A 15,210-nucleotide genomic window follows, 5' to 3' on the forward strand; every position below is an offset into this window, starting at 1 on the left:
CAGGACGTTTGGAAGAGCAGATAGTGCTCTTAACTGCTGAGCCATCTCTCCAGCCGTGATCACATTTTATCACAGGATAATAACTTTAACTAAGACAGACACCCTGTTCAGCAAATGGTGCCTAGAAAACCAGATACCCACGTGTAAGCGGATGAAAATATATTTTTATTTCTCATCCTACACAAAACTTAACTCCAAGTTGGTCTGGGATCTTAATTTCAGGCTGGAAATTAGACCTTCTAGGAAACGGATTCTCTCACGTACTTGATGGGTTCTGCCAAACTATGCCTCTCATGAACTATACATTTTTCAACAAACTATCATAAAGTGATGGGGGTGGAGGTGAAGAGATGACTCAGCAGTTAAATGCATTGGCTGCTCTCCAGAGGACCTGGATTCAATTCCTGGCACCCACATGGCAGCTCACAGCTGTCTGTGACTCTAAAGGGAGGGAATCTGACACCCTTGCACAGATATACATGCACGAAAAACATCAATGCACATAGATAAAATAAATCATGTTAAAGAAGAGATTGTGGTGTAACCTGCGAGAAACCTGCACACAGAAGAGGGGCTAGCCTGGACAAATGAAGGAACCTCAGGATGCAACTACGGTAACATTCTACCTGCAGGGATTTCTGCTTCTGCCTAAGATGAAGTACTTGATTTATCTTCTATCAGAAAAAAAAAAAAAAAAAGAAATAGACAAAGTAGTGTATGGAGTATTGGTTTTTAAGGCATTCAACATAAGACACCTAGTGGAGGAGATGGAAGAGAAACATCATCATCATCTCAGCTACTCCCTCACGTGTCCAGGGCAGTGGCAGGGAAGTGAACTGGAGCTCAGCCGACTGACTCCATGCATTGAGTGAGCAAAGCAGAGGGCTGAGGCATCTGAATCAGTTTGCATACTTACCAGAGAGGAGAGAGAGCACATTGACCGAAGTTGCTTTTTTGAGTATTTATCTGAAAAAATGCATGCACATGAGTACTGGGGATTTAGAGTGCCTAATCATAACCAGCCAGCCAGAGATTTGTGATTTATAGGGCATTGGATAGAGTGTGCCAAATGGCCTTGCCATGGAAGTAGACTTTTGTCCTGTTGAGCAAATCATAACATAAACATTTGAATGGAATAAACCCTTCCTTGGTGATTTTAACTCATTGTAGAATAAAACTCAAGAATACGTAGAAAGATAGAGATACTTGGCATTTAAATTGCACAATTCCTTAATGTGTGACATATAATAAAAAAATAAGTAGGTATGGTAAAATGTAGCAGTGTGAGCCTCATAATAAGGGCAGAGGTTAATCAACTAAAATCACTCCAGAATTAGCAAAGGGTTAGATGCTGCATTGTCTCATTTGCATATAGAGTCTGAAAACACCAAGTTTATAGGAAGAGAGTAAATGTGGCAGCTACTGAAGCTAGCCCTTTAATGCCGTGCTTTACAACGGAAACATTTCATGATTCTAATTGCATCACACGGCTTTTGACTTATATGCTGTGACACTACATAATACTAAAAAAACAAAAATGTTGGGGGCTGGAGAGATGGCTCAGCGGTTAAGAGCACTATGTTCTCTTCCAGAGGTCCGAAGTTCAATTCTCAGCATCCACAAGGTGTCTCACAACCATCTATGCTGGGATCTGTTGCCCTCTTCTGGCGTGTACGTGTACATGCAGATAGAGCACTCATGTACATAGGAGAAATAAGTCTTTAAAAATTAATTACATATTACCAGAGTGAACACATATCGTAACACTTCCATTTTGTAGGAAATAAACATTCAGAAAAATTAGAAAATGTGAAATGGAATATCAGAATTTCTTCATAAAATATTAAAATGAGAGTTAAGCAAAGTGATTTCCTAAGCGGCTTATTAACCAGTGAGACAAAGAAAGTCAAGCAGACAGACAATAGTTAAAGTAATTATATTTGTCTGCAGCTGTGAGAGAGACTGCAGAAGGCAGACCGTGTTATGACACTACCATGGGTTTAATAACTGATGTTCAGAGTTGAAGATATCGAGAGAGAAATATTGATAGTCAATTTTTGATAACTCGATTATTTTGATAGACAATCAGATGGTGCAGATTTGTTGTCTTGGGAAGTTGAGGCAGGAGGGTCTTGAGTTCAAGGACATCCTGGTCTACACAGTTTTGGGCCAGCCTAGGCTGCATACAAGACAGACACACTCTCTTTGTCTCTCTGTCTCTGTCTCTGTCTCTCTCTTTATCTCTTCCCTCTCTCTGAGTGTGAGAGCGTGATTATTTATATAGTAATATAAAGATGACACATATAAAGATTATTTTTTGGAGTGGGCTTCCTGGCTCACAATGGTTTGCTCAATTTGTTTCTATTTTTGAGAGTGGAGCTTAAAGTGACCGAAAAGTCAGGTACTGTTAATAACTCACATGTGGAACAACTATCCATGAAAATACTTTCAGAAGCCTGAGAGAAGACTACCTGAAGCAGAATCTGCTAAGGTGCATTATAAATGGTACAATATAAATTGTGAGAAGAAATAAGAATTAGTTGGAAAAAGAGACCAAGGCTTGTCATAATGTAAGGCACACAAACTCATAGCTCTCATACAACAGTGATTTTGTGGAAAGTCACTGAACTCGTCACGCGTTTAGCTTTGGATGCCAGATTTTGCTACATGCTTGATGATCATTCTTAATAAACTTAGCCTAAAACCTTAGGGCAGAATTGTAATTATATAGCAGCCTATAACATGCTAAATAAAGTCATTTCAGTAACTAATAATGTTGCTTAACTCAAAAGGACTATCAAGTTGTTTTATATACTTCCATGTCAGAGTGAAATCAAGAAATGAGGCCAGCATCACCCAAGTTAATCTACTAGCACAAACTGGCCCCCTCATTGGCTCTGGAATTAATAAGTGAAGTAAATGTTTATGATTTCTTGAGGCAACATGATTATAGCTCCGATGAGCAAAGATCTGGGCATTTTCATCAGGTCTGCCTGTGGCATAGAATGTGCATCATGTTTTCAATAAGAGTTTCTTGTGCAAAATGAGGTAAGACAGCTGGCTGATGATCCAGTTACTAGAATGTATAGAAATAACAATACCTTGTGATTTTATGGAATCTAGTTTCCAAAGCAATCTAAAATGGATTTATGCTTTCATTAAAACTGCTTATTATATGGGATTCTGTTGACAGATGTGCAGGCAGTAAGCCATTACCTTAGGCTAAAACAATGCCAGTTAAAGAGGCTGTGTTAGGCCAGGTGTGGTGGCACACACCTTTAATCTCAGCACTTCAGAGGCAGAGGCAGGTGGGTCTCAATGAGTTCGAGGCCAGCCTGGTCTACAAAGGGAATTCCAGGAAAAAGAGAAAGAAAGAAAAAAGCAGCAAAAGCTGTGCTGTGTTAGTCAACTCTTTTAGGAAAGATGTCATATGACTGCATTTCACCAAACATGTTTTCGTAATGATCTCCAAAAAGTCAGAGCTTCTAAAAGTAATAGTGATAGTATTTGTAAGCAGAAAAGCAATTTATTGGACAAATTCACAAAAGCTGTATACATACAATATATAAGATTATGTATTTTGGGTTATTAGTTAAAGGTTTTTAACTAAGACATATTATTATTAAGAACTTGTCTTATGGACATTCACATTAATATACTTGACAAACTATAACTGAAATTGCTTTTTATTTTATTTTTATTTGTGTGTGTATGTGTATATGTGCATGCATGTGTGTATGCATGTATATATGCATAAGTGGAAATGTGCATGCATGTATGTGTATATGCATATGTATGCATGTGTGTGTGTATGTGTGTGTATGTGTGTGTATGTGTGTATGTGTGTGTGTGTGTGTGTATGTGTGTGTATGTGTGTGTATGTGTGTGTATGTGTGTGTATGTGTGTGTGTATGTGTGTGTATGTGTGTGTATGTGTGTGTATGTGTGTGTATGTGTGTATGTGTGTGTATGTGTGTGTATGTGTGTGTATGTGTGTGTATGTGTGTGTATGTGTGTATGTGTGTGTATGTGTGTGTATGTGTGTGTATGTGTGTGTATGTGTGTGTATGTGTGTGTATGCTTGTATAAAGATCAAAAGACAACTGTCTTCTTCCAACTCCATGTTGTTCTGGGCCTAGAATCTATGTCACCACACTCATGTAGCAATTGACTTTACCTGGTGAACCCTCCAGGCCCCTGAGCAATATTCTTCTTCTTTTTTTTCTTTCTTTTTTTTTTTCTGAGGTGGGATTTCATTCACAATATGTGAAAGATAGGTAGTAAGAAAAAAATGAGCACATTGGCACAGTAAAGGAAAAAAAAAAATACCACTTTTGTGGACTTATCAGGACCGACACTTTCTGCCTAGGGTTGTAACTGGCACTTCACATGCAGTAGCTGGTCACACTTCCCATGCAGTGGCTGGTCACACTTCACATGCAGTGGCTGGTCACACTTCCCATGCAGTGGCTGGTCACACTTCCCATGCAGTGGCTGGTCACACTTCACATGCAGTGGCTGGTCACACTTCCCATGAAGTGGCTGGTCACACTTCACATGCAGTGGCTGGTCACCCGTCACATGCAGTGGCTGGTCACCCGTCACATGCAGTGGCTGGTCACCCATCACATGCAGTGGCTGGTCACACTTCACATGCAGTGGCTGGTCACACTTCACATGCAGTGGCTGGTCACACTTCACATGCAGTGGCTGGTCACACTTCACATGCAGTGGCTGGTCACCCGTCACATGCACTGGCTGGTCACCCGTCACATGCAGTGGCTGGTCACACTTCACATGCAGTGGCTGGTCACCCGTCACATGCAGTGGCTGGTCACACTTCACATGCAGTGGCTGGTCACACTTCACATGCAGTGGCTGGTCACACTTCACATGCAGTGGCTGGTCACCTGTCACATGCAGTGGCTGGTCACACTTCACATGCAGTGGCTGGTCACACTTCACATGCAGTGGCTGGTCACACTTCACATGCAGTGGCTGGTCACACTTCACATGCAGTGGCTGGTCACACTTCACATGCAGTGGCTGGTCACCCGTCACATGCAGTGGCTGGTCACCCGTCACATGCAGTGGCTGGTCACACTTCACATGCAGTGGCTGGTCACACTTCACATGCAGTGGCTGGTCACACTTCACATGCAGTGGCTGGTCCCCCGTCTTCTGTTGGATTAACGCTGTTCTTAGTGTGCTTTACATATTTTTCAACCCATGTGTGCTGGTAAAGTAGAGGTCTTCAGCCCTGTTTTAGAATTGAAACTCTATCCAATGAAATCTTAGGGATTCTCCTTAACTCTATTAGATTTCATATTTTCATAGAACTTAAAAAACTTTATCTTGGCCTGGGAGGATGGCTTAATACATAAAAGCATGAAAGTCTGAGTTCTGGCTCTCAGCAACCGGATAACCCAGGCACGGCCATATGCACCTGCAGCTGCAGCATTGCAGGAGCTGCAGACAGGAGACTGCTGGGGTGTTCTGGCACCAGCCCAGCTCCAGGTTCAGGCAGAGACCGTCTCTCAAGGCAGAGAGTGAGAGAGCAGGGCACCTGGCACCCTCCCCTGGCCTCTGGCCACATGTGTATGGGTCCGTGCATCCGCACACCCACATCCACACTAACGAAAACAATCTCACATAAAGTAAGAGCAGGACCGTTTGCTTTGTACTCATTTTCTCAATTAGATTAAATCTTAATTGTTTTTATAAAGGTTAATTTTATTAAAATAATTTGAAGAAAATTGACATTTGTCCCATCTATCTCTCTATCATCTATATTATTATTATTATTATCATCTACTATGTATCATCTATCTATCTATCTTCTATCTATCTATCTATCTATCTATCTATCTATCTATCTATCAATCAATCATCATGTAGCCCACACTGGCCTTGAGTTCACGATGTGAAACAAGCTAAGCTCCCCAAGCATAGACTCCTACACCCGCTAGCGAGTTGTTCTTTTCCTCCTGCACAGAACCCCCTTCCTACACTTCTTCAAGCATCACATCAAGTGTCAATGACCTGAATAAGGCGAACACCTTGACTTGCCGTGCTACGACACGCTGTGGCTGTCCACACTGACTAACATGATCTGCCTCAACAACCTTCAGAGAGCATGAACATGAATCTCCAGATATCCCTTCAAGTGAGGCCTTAGTTCCTAGGGAAATGATAATTAAACCTTTTTTTCTTTCATTGACATTTCTAGAGCTGGGTGCAATACATGCCCTTAATTCTAGTATTTGGAGGGTGAAGCAGGAGCCTCATGAGTTCAAGGACAGCCTGGGCCACTTAAGGATGCTTGATATCAAAACAAAACAATGGGGAAATCCGTGCTGCGGGTGTGCTTTCTTTCCTCTTGCTATTTTCTTGTTTCTCTATTTCCTTGTGAATTCTTGTCTCTAATTCTTAGAATCTTCTTTAGTTTCTAATTCCTTAGAATCTTCTTTGTTGATTTACTCTACTATATGTGCCAAAGTGTCTTCATTTTAGGCTTAAAAAATAGCCTGGTTTCAAAGATACTCTTGAATCTTTCTTGAAGAATTCCCTGCTGGCCATGACACTACATTGTCTCTCTTAGTGCTGGGCCATCTAACATAACTCACAGATGGGCACAGACACACACGTGTAGGTACGCATGCACACCGCCCAGGATACTGTTTAATAAACAAAGCAACGGGACCGATATTGTGGCTCAGTGGGAAAAGGCACCTTCCACTAAGCCCGATGATCTGAGTTCAGCCCCCCAGGCCTCACGTGGTAGGCAGAAGGAAACAACTTCAGAAAGCTGTCCTCCACGTGTGTAGCTTGTGGTTCACGCTCAGTCACCCACAGAACATATAAATGTAATAAAAGCATTAAAAATGACAGTATACATACACCCTGGATCTGTGCTACGTCCATGGCTAGTGCCGTGGTCAGAGCGCCTGTGCTGTTTTCTTTCTCATCGTACCAGGCAATATCCTTCAGAGAAAGGGAATGGACACAGGATTAGAAAAACATTCTTCTCAGATCGGTGACTTAAAAAAAAAAATCAAGTTTGAAGGCATTTCGCTGTCTTCTCACGTGCCACTGGCTTCTGTACCTTAATTCACAAAGCACTGTGCTTTGTGTAGACTGAGGAATGCGAGACCGAGTTGTAGACTCGCTATCATATTACAATATTCAGCGTGTATAATTACAGTTGTAGAATGATTATTGTCAGAACGGCTATTTGCAACAATAGGGCACTTTGCTGTTTTACTCCACAGTAGAGTACTTATTTATTTATTCGTTGATTTAGTTTTTTGGTACTGAGGATCGAGTCTGGGGCTCAGCGCATGTTGGCCACCCTTTAGCAATGAGCTGTGTATCCAGAACACTCTGTTCTCATGGTGATGTCCAGTGCAACTTAGAAATGTGTTCCAAAATTGTTACCTAAATTTACCGGTGACAAAAAAAGAACTATTCCCCTCTTCTTTAGGATTCACAGAGGCACACAATTTACCGCACATTTTCTCTTACACCCTAAGTTTGGTAGATCTTAGGCACTGTGAGATAAGAGGTGGAAGGCTGGAAAACTGCTGCCTAGAAGCAGAGCGTCTAAAGAAAGCAGGTAAAAAACACATGCAAGGAAAGCACAAGGTAAGAGCTGATTTCGTTCCAGCAGCTAATAGAGACAGCAGCTCTGAGCACTTCTCAGCCTGAGGAGATGAGATGGTTCCCTCCTATTGAGTGTCTCCTCCCACTCAGACCACACTTGTTGATTAAAACTCCATGGAGACACCGATGAGCATGATAAGCACGGTCACTTAAACCCCCCGCCCCCCAAAAAAAAAGCACCAAAAAAACTGTCGGCTTGATACAACCCGGCCAGGCTCTGAGGCCCAGGTTACACAGTGCTGTCAAGGAGACAAAAACAAAAGAGAGACAGTCTACGTGAGACTCATGCACTGCCTCAGAAGAACGCTCTGTGGGGGGATGCGTCAAGAGTAGGGTAGGCACAACTGAGCACAGAACTGTGTTCTGTGACAGCCACTGCCATGGGGAGGCTTTCCCCAAAGGACTTATGGTCTTAGGTGACCTGAAACTGTGATGACAGTCTGTGAGTGACCTAAGAGGTGAACATTCATGAGTGACAGCTACACGGCAAGTTATAGCATTAAAACCGGAAGCCTCCAGGTATTTGTTATTCTGTAGAACTTGCTTTCAAATTAAGAGATTGCATCCATTTTCTAGTTGTTTCTAGACTTCAACATGACATGGAACGCATAAGGAAGTTTTAGGTATGATGTTAAAACAAAATAGAAAAATTAATGTTGAATATTACGTTCCAGATCCTGTAGCGCTCGCTACACCCCTCAGTGAACAGTCTTAGTCACCAGTCTAATAAGCAGTATGCCCCAGACGGCTTCCTACAAGTCAGCAATCGTACACCCTAAAGACTGTCTTCCTGCATATGCACTATATAGCAAAATATTTAGTAGAATCTCTGGAACCTAGCTGGCACTGGGTGAAAACTGGCTTGTTTTATGTCCTCCCAGGGGTAAGATAATTTCAAATAGAGGCTGTCAGGAATTTTGATATGTCTTTTTCCTACTGACAATTTCACTAGAAATAAAAATGCAATCACACTTCAAGAAGAGTGTAGAATATGGGTTTTTTTTCCCCCTGTAGTTATCGCAGCAGCCCCCCGGCCCCCCCCCCCCCCCGTGAGGTGCAGCTTCAGCAAAGAGGCCACAGTTCTTTTAAGAAATGGCCTGCTCTGTCTGTCATCCAGCTGAAGCCCTCATCGCTTCTGGAGCTCCAGGGTTTGTTTGCTACCTCACAACCCTTTGGTAGAAGCTCTGGGGCCTCCCTGGGCCCTCTAAATCATTGCTGCCAGTGCTATTATCTGATGGATGAGAGATTTATTTTTACCTAGAATCCCTGAACAACCCAATTTAGAGGGGAAATTGGCGGGGGGGGGGACCTGAATAAACAACAACAAAAAAGAAACCCCAAAATTTCAAACCCCCACAGCTTTGTAGATCAATATTGACCTCTAAAAAGTACAATGAACAATACTTTCAACCCTGAGGCTACCAACAGCCACAGTAACTTTTTACCTGAGAGGCTTTTAAGTAGGAATATAAAAGACAGATGGTTTACCTACAGAAAACCACACCCGATTCTATAAACATGGCTACTTCAGTGAGATTCCAAAACGGTTGTAAAAAGGCGCTGCAAGCCTCAGCATGCTTTCTAAGGTTTCAGTTTTATCTTAGGACAAAAATCCAGGCAGTAAAGGTTAGGTAAAATCCCATATTAGCTGTCTCCTTGCCACAGACGAAGCAACACTGTGAAGGAACATAGAAAGAGAAGGCTAAAAGTGCTATACTTTCCCCAGACCCTCCATTAAAAAAAAAGAAGAAGAAGAAGGCCTCTGGCCTCCTCTGTCACCTGTACTCATGTGCACACAGACATACCTGCATGCTAATAATTAAAAGTAAAATAAACAAAAACTATTCTGTGAACAGAGGGGAAGCCTCTCTACATTTGTCTGTGTAAAATGTTAAGATATTTAGGAAACAGTTTAAAAATTCTATGAACATAAATTGACTTGAACTGGAGAAAACATAAATTCAGGAAGATAAAAACAGTAAGGCAGTAGGTGTGAAATACAGTTTTAGCTAATTACAGTCTCACCTTAAGATTAGAGGTGGGGGCATGAGGTGTTATAAGTAAAAAAATATAAATTTACTAAGACCTACATGAGGGGGGATCAGATCTATTTTTAAAAATTATTTTAGGTCAGGGGATGTTTCAAAGGTGGAGGAAGCTTTGAGGCGGGCCCTCCCTGTACAGTGTGACCGCTCGCACTGCTGGAAGCTGAGTGAGGCAGTATGGGGACCGTGAGATTCATTGCATGGCAGCCCCCAGACTGCTGAGAAGATGTAAAAACTGCCTTTGACAACTCCCCTGGAAGACAGCAACTCAATTTCTGAAAAGCAATTGCCAGGCAGGAAGCATTTTCCACCAGCTCTGCTGACAGAAGGTGAAGCAAGGGCTTCAACGATTATGGGCTTTCAGGGACCCCGTCCATCCACCTCAGCTGCCAGACGCCACCTGTGGGAAATTATCCACCTAGTTTAGCCGTTTCCAAGAGTGACTGGTTGTCTGCTGCAGTCTGACCTGCTAGGCACACAGATGCTCTCTGAGTTGAGGACTTTCTCCACAACAGCCAAGAGACTGGAGGATTTTAGAGTGTGGAGAGAGAAAGCGTCACTGGCCCGGTGAGTCCTGCAAAGGTGCTATGAGGTCCCGGAGTTCTCCTGACTCCTTTTCAGTTTTAATGTGTGACCTTTTCTTTCTTACCCTCTCACACTACGTTGTGCACCAAAGGGAAGTTGAATGCAACTAATAACTGTAGACCTGAAATCTTTTATTTTCAAGCCTCATAATTTGGATGTGCTTTTTTTTTTTTTTTTTTTTAAATTTTAAGCATGTGTGTGTGTGTGTGTGTGTGTGTGTGTGTGCACGTGTGCGCTTGTGAGTGCAGTTTCTTCTGGAAACCAGAGGTGCTCACAATTTCCTAGAGTCAGAATCTCCAGCCCCCGGATGTGCTTTTTATTAGAAGAATATGATGGTGGATTGCTTTTTTTTTCTGCCTAGAACAACAACCGCATACTTCTCAATGACCTGAAATAAGAACTACATCAAGAAACTACATCAATTAAAAGAAGAAGAAGAAAAAAAAAAACCCCACTAAATGCACTGACCTGGTACAGCATGGCTTTGAATGCCAAGTGTCTTAGTCTCATGGCTAAGTTTTCCTCTGCTCTGCCATAAAACAATCCCTGGGAAGCAAACAGAAAGCTGGACGTTTATCTTTAAGTCTCTCTGTAAGGTTCAGCTACTATATTTTAAACTGAAACCGAGAAGATAACATAACCATGTAACTCTGCCCAGGGCCTTTTAGTCAGTTAAAACTGTACCTGCATCAGGTAAGTGACCAGGGCCACAGCGCCCAGGGCGACCAACACCACAGAGTAGAGTTGCGCCTCGTGCTTCAGGGTAGTTTTACTTTTGTCTTCGAACATCTGAGAAGGAACAGAGTCTCCATCAGAAGCTTGGAGGAAAGCGATAGCAGAAAACAAGCCAACCTCACTTAAAACGTCCGCATACACCAGGGTTTTCTACAGGAATTGCAACATAAGGAAAAAAAAACTATGCATTCTGGGTAAAAAAGAAATTATACTATTATTATTCTCTTGTCTACTTTTAATATACATGATAAAAATCAATTTATTTTTAGTTCACCTGCGTTTGCTCGGTAAGTATATCAGACAAATGAGTCTTCTATCACAGTGTTTTTTCCTTTTTCTTGTTATTTGAATTTTGTCTCCCTACCTTCCTCCCTCTCTCCCTCCTTTCTTTGTGTATATGTGTATGAATTTGGGTATTTGTATGTAGGTCAGAGGTCAACTTTGGTAGTGGATTCTTGCTCTCCTCCTTGCTGAGGCATAGCATCTCCGCTGTTTCTCCTCTGCCGATGTTGTACTGCGTATTTTAATCTAGCCAGTCCTACGCTCCTGTCTTGGGCTCCCGTCTTACCGTAGGGAACAACTGTGTACCACCACATGTGGCTTAGGATTTTGTTTTGTTTTGTTTTGTTTTTTGAGACAGGGTTTCTCTGTGTGGCTTTGGCCATCTTGGACTCGCTTTGCAGGCCAGGCTGGCCTCAAACTCACAGCCATCTGCCTGCCTCTGCCTTCCTGAATGCTGGGGTTAAAGGCACATGCCCTCCACTCCTGCCTGTGACATTGGCTTTTTATGTGGGTTCTGAGGATCAAACTCAGATTGTCATACCTGTGTGGCAAGCACATAGACAGCTTTCTGACCGTATAGTATTTTTTTTTCAATCAGATCATCAGTTTGAATTATTATTTCTAAGAACTTTTAGTAAGTCACACTTCTTAATATTCTTCAAAATTTGTACTGGCCCCTGGAAGTTGTTTACCAAGTTCGGCACCAGGCACACACAGTGGCATGCAATGCAGCTGTGTACAGGGCTGCTGAAGACAGTGTTGGTCTATGAGATCCTGAACCAGTCAACTCTTCTAGGGCTTTGCCACAAGCCCAGACTCATATCCCCCTTTCCCAGCTGGCTGCTAATAAAAAGGTGCCATTGTTTGGAAGACAATGAGGGAAGAGGCTCAGTGCTTAGGATACAACACTGGAGTCAGAATTAGAAAGAAAGCAATGTCTTTAGACCACGCAGCCAGCAAGACCCAGCGGAAAATTACGTGACAGATATGATTCACGTGCCAGGCATGCGAGCTCTCTTCCCTACCATGGGCCCTGCACTGGGGACGACCCACTTTGCAGATGAGTGTACCACAGCTCTGTGCGCCCTGGCTGTGCTTAATTTAACCCTAACTTTGACCCCGAGTTGTTAAAGGGATAAGCAAGTGAGTTTTACTTACGGTGACCAACTTTGCGAAGATGATGGAAAATGCTGGATGAACAGATCCATTTAGAACAGAAGCCAGTGTTCCCAGAACCACAAAAGGCCATTCGGACTTGCTTAATTTAAATACTTCTAATAAAGAAACTTCAGGAAGATTTGCCTAGAAATAAATCAAGTTGGATGAGAACACCATCAGTCTGAGGCACCATGGAACCCGGGGAAGTGGGGCGGGAGAAACAGAAGCACACTGGGACCTGCCGAACAGAGCAGATGGCACAGTACGATTGTACTTGCCTAGAAAAACGCTCTCGTGTTATTACTAACGATGAGCTTCAAACAGAGAGGAATCTACGCCAAAGTGATGACTTGTACAATGTCAGCGTTAGGACTTCACTCAGTTTCGATCACTAAGAAAGTACAAATTGGGGCTGTAGGCATCTGTGGAGGCATTTTCTTGGCTAATGACTCATGAGGGTGGTCCCAGCTCCTGTGCGCAGTGCTACCCCTGGGCAGATGGTTGTATAAGAAAACAAACTGAGCAAGTCACGGGGAGCAAATTGGTAAGCATCCTCCATGGCCTCTGCTTCAGTTCCCACCTTCAGGCTCCTGTCCCGAGTCCCTGCCCTGACCTCCCTTCATGATGGCCCTACAGCTGCACTCTGGAATAAACCCTTTCCTCCCCAACTTGCTTTTGAGCATGGTGTTTATCGTGGCAACAGGAACCTAAGCAGGAAAAATGCTGAGAGCGTTCAGCTGTGGATCTGGAGCCCAAGGTGGGCTAAGAGGAAGGAGTTTGATTTTGATACAGAAATGAGACAAGGCAGGATGGTGACCGAAGAGAATGCTAAGTCATGTCAGGGGCAAGGAGGGATGAAGTTGGAATCAGGGAACACCATGTCTGGGGACAAGCATCCCTACCCACAGGAGCTGGGACTAGAGGCCTGAACTGTGTGTGGGAGCTTGGCTGCATCCAGGCTGACGCAGCAGAAGCAACAGGTGAATCCCCTGTCCACCAGGGCTGCATGCAGGGACATCGGGGCGGGGGGGGGGGGGAAGTATGTACATGCCCAACAGAGGGTCATGATGCGAGGCCTGGCCTTGTGTCTTGAGCTGGTCGCGACTTTTAGGCTCACTTCAATTCTTAGATGTGTCTTTTTCTTCTTTAATAGTTGGCTTGGATTTCTATGACTGCACACTTGTTGCTCACTCAGTTCTTTGTCTAAGACACAATGACTCGGAAGTCCGATTGGATGCTCCCCAGACTGAGATCCACAACACCCTGGCCCAGATTATGCTGGGGTGGCCCTGATGGTGTGTCCCACACTTCAAGCTGCTGTTTTAACCCATGGTTTGCCTTGTAGGAAGGAACAGCATGTTTTCACGAGATTACTTTTCCTCCCCAACAAGGACTTTTTGACATAAATGCAGTCCATTAGATGGCCCCCTTAGTGTCACAGGGAATACTTCATGAGCTTAGTAGCACCATAGTATTTTATTTAAACCAATTCTAAGTTTTATAAGGATTAATTGGACGTTGGAAAACATGTTGGTAGGTGACCTGTTACCTCTTGACAGTGACCAGCTTCCTGAAACTCGTCAGTGCAAGGGGCCTTGGTGCTGTTCACATCAGGCAGAGAATCACAGCTAGTATCTTCTTCAGTGGGGTGTGTCCTTGACTCCATTTGCTCATCAGCCTTTTTAATATCCTTAAATGAAAAACGTACATGCTGTCACAGTGATGTATTTAAAATACAAAAGCAGGGCTAGGAGGGTAGCTCAGCCGGTAAAGTGCCCAGCAAGCACAAGGCCTGGGATTTGGTTCCCAGAACTCAACCTTTACAAAGCTGGGCATGGTAGAATTCACCTAGTTCCGGGGAGGAGAGGCAGGGGTGCTGCTGCAAGGGCTGAAGATGGGGTGCGGGGGGCAGGTGAAGGTGAGGGTGTGATCGCATAGATTGAGGTAGGTTGATCCTTTTGCCTTGCTGGCTAGACAGTTTAGCATACTTGGTGAGTTCTAGGTCAGCTATAGATTCTTCCTTAAAACAAGCAAACAAGATGGACGGTGCTTACACACACACACACACACACACACACACACTCACTCAAAGGGAAAGAATACAAAGGTATTTTATTGTGTCACTTTAAAGCTATGTATGTGTGTCTAGGACCTGAGAGAGAACTTAGGCAACAGTAATACTTTCCTTGCCAGCAGGCGCAGCCCAATCCAGGCTGAGATTTCAAAGCAAAAATAGTTGTGTGTTAGGGGTCCATGAAAATAAAAACACAGAGAAATCAAACGGACCATGGAAAAGTGTTAAAATATAGATTAATGTTAAATTCTAAGCTAGATTGCACTGTACCTAGTTTTTCATTTTTTCCTTCCTTCCTTCCTTCCTTCTTTCCTTCCTTCCTTCCTTCCTTCTTTCCTTTCAATTGTAATTTAGAAAAATTAGGATTATTTTAATGAGACACCCAAGCAATATACCCTACCCACTGGTCCACGAGTGGGAGTGGACACTTGTGATTTCACTAGACGCCCCTTCTAATGCAGGGAGCTGGCACGAGAGGATCGGGCACCCAGATAAGACAGTAGCTGAGGGAAGGGTCGAGGGTGGATACAGGCTCAGGTAGGCAAGGGGCAGGTACACATTCCAGGGATGCTCAGATCCTTCAGTAAGTTAATGAGTCACACACAATCACAGTTAACGAGCCACAACACAAATGCACAATGAATGCTAACCTGGCTGTTTGCCGTTATC

The 15,210-nt window shown here is 43.3% G+C and overlaps 1 protein-coding gene across 1 annotated transcript in view; it reads right to left on the reverse strand.

Moving 5' to 3' along the window:
* Nucleotides 1-15,210, reverse strand: part of Abcb5 (ATP binding cassette subfamily B member 5) — a 162,873-nt gene that overhangs the window by 25,555 nt on the left and 122,108 nt on the right. Inside the window, exons 16-20 of the mRNA XM_051153951.1 lie at nucleotides 14,017-14,157; nucleotides 12,468-12,611; nucleotides 10,977-11,081; nucleotides 10,761-10,838; nucleotides 6,901-6,984 (exon numbers count right to left, since the gene is read on the reverse strand). Coding sequence (XP_051009908.1) covers nucleotides 6,901-6,984; nucleotides 10,761-10,838; nucleotides 10,977-11,081; nucleotides 12,468-12,611; nucleotides 14,017-14,157 — 552 coding nt within the window. The remainder of the gene's footprint in view (nucleotides 1-6,900; nucleotides 6,985-10,760; nucleotides 10,839-10,976; nucleotides 11,082-12,467; nucleotides 12,612-14,016; nucleotides 14,158-15,210) is intronic.

The sequence above is a fragment of the Acomys russatus genome, chromosome 1, assembly GCF_903995435.1.
Source record: "Acomys russatus chromosome 1, mAcoRus1.1, whole genome shotgun sequence".
Lineage (NCBI taxonomy): Eukaryota > Metazoa > Chordata > Mammalia > Rodentia > Muridae > Acomys > Acomys russatus.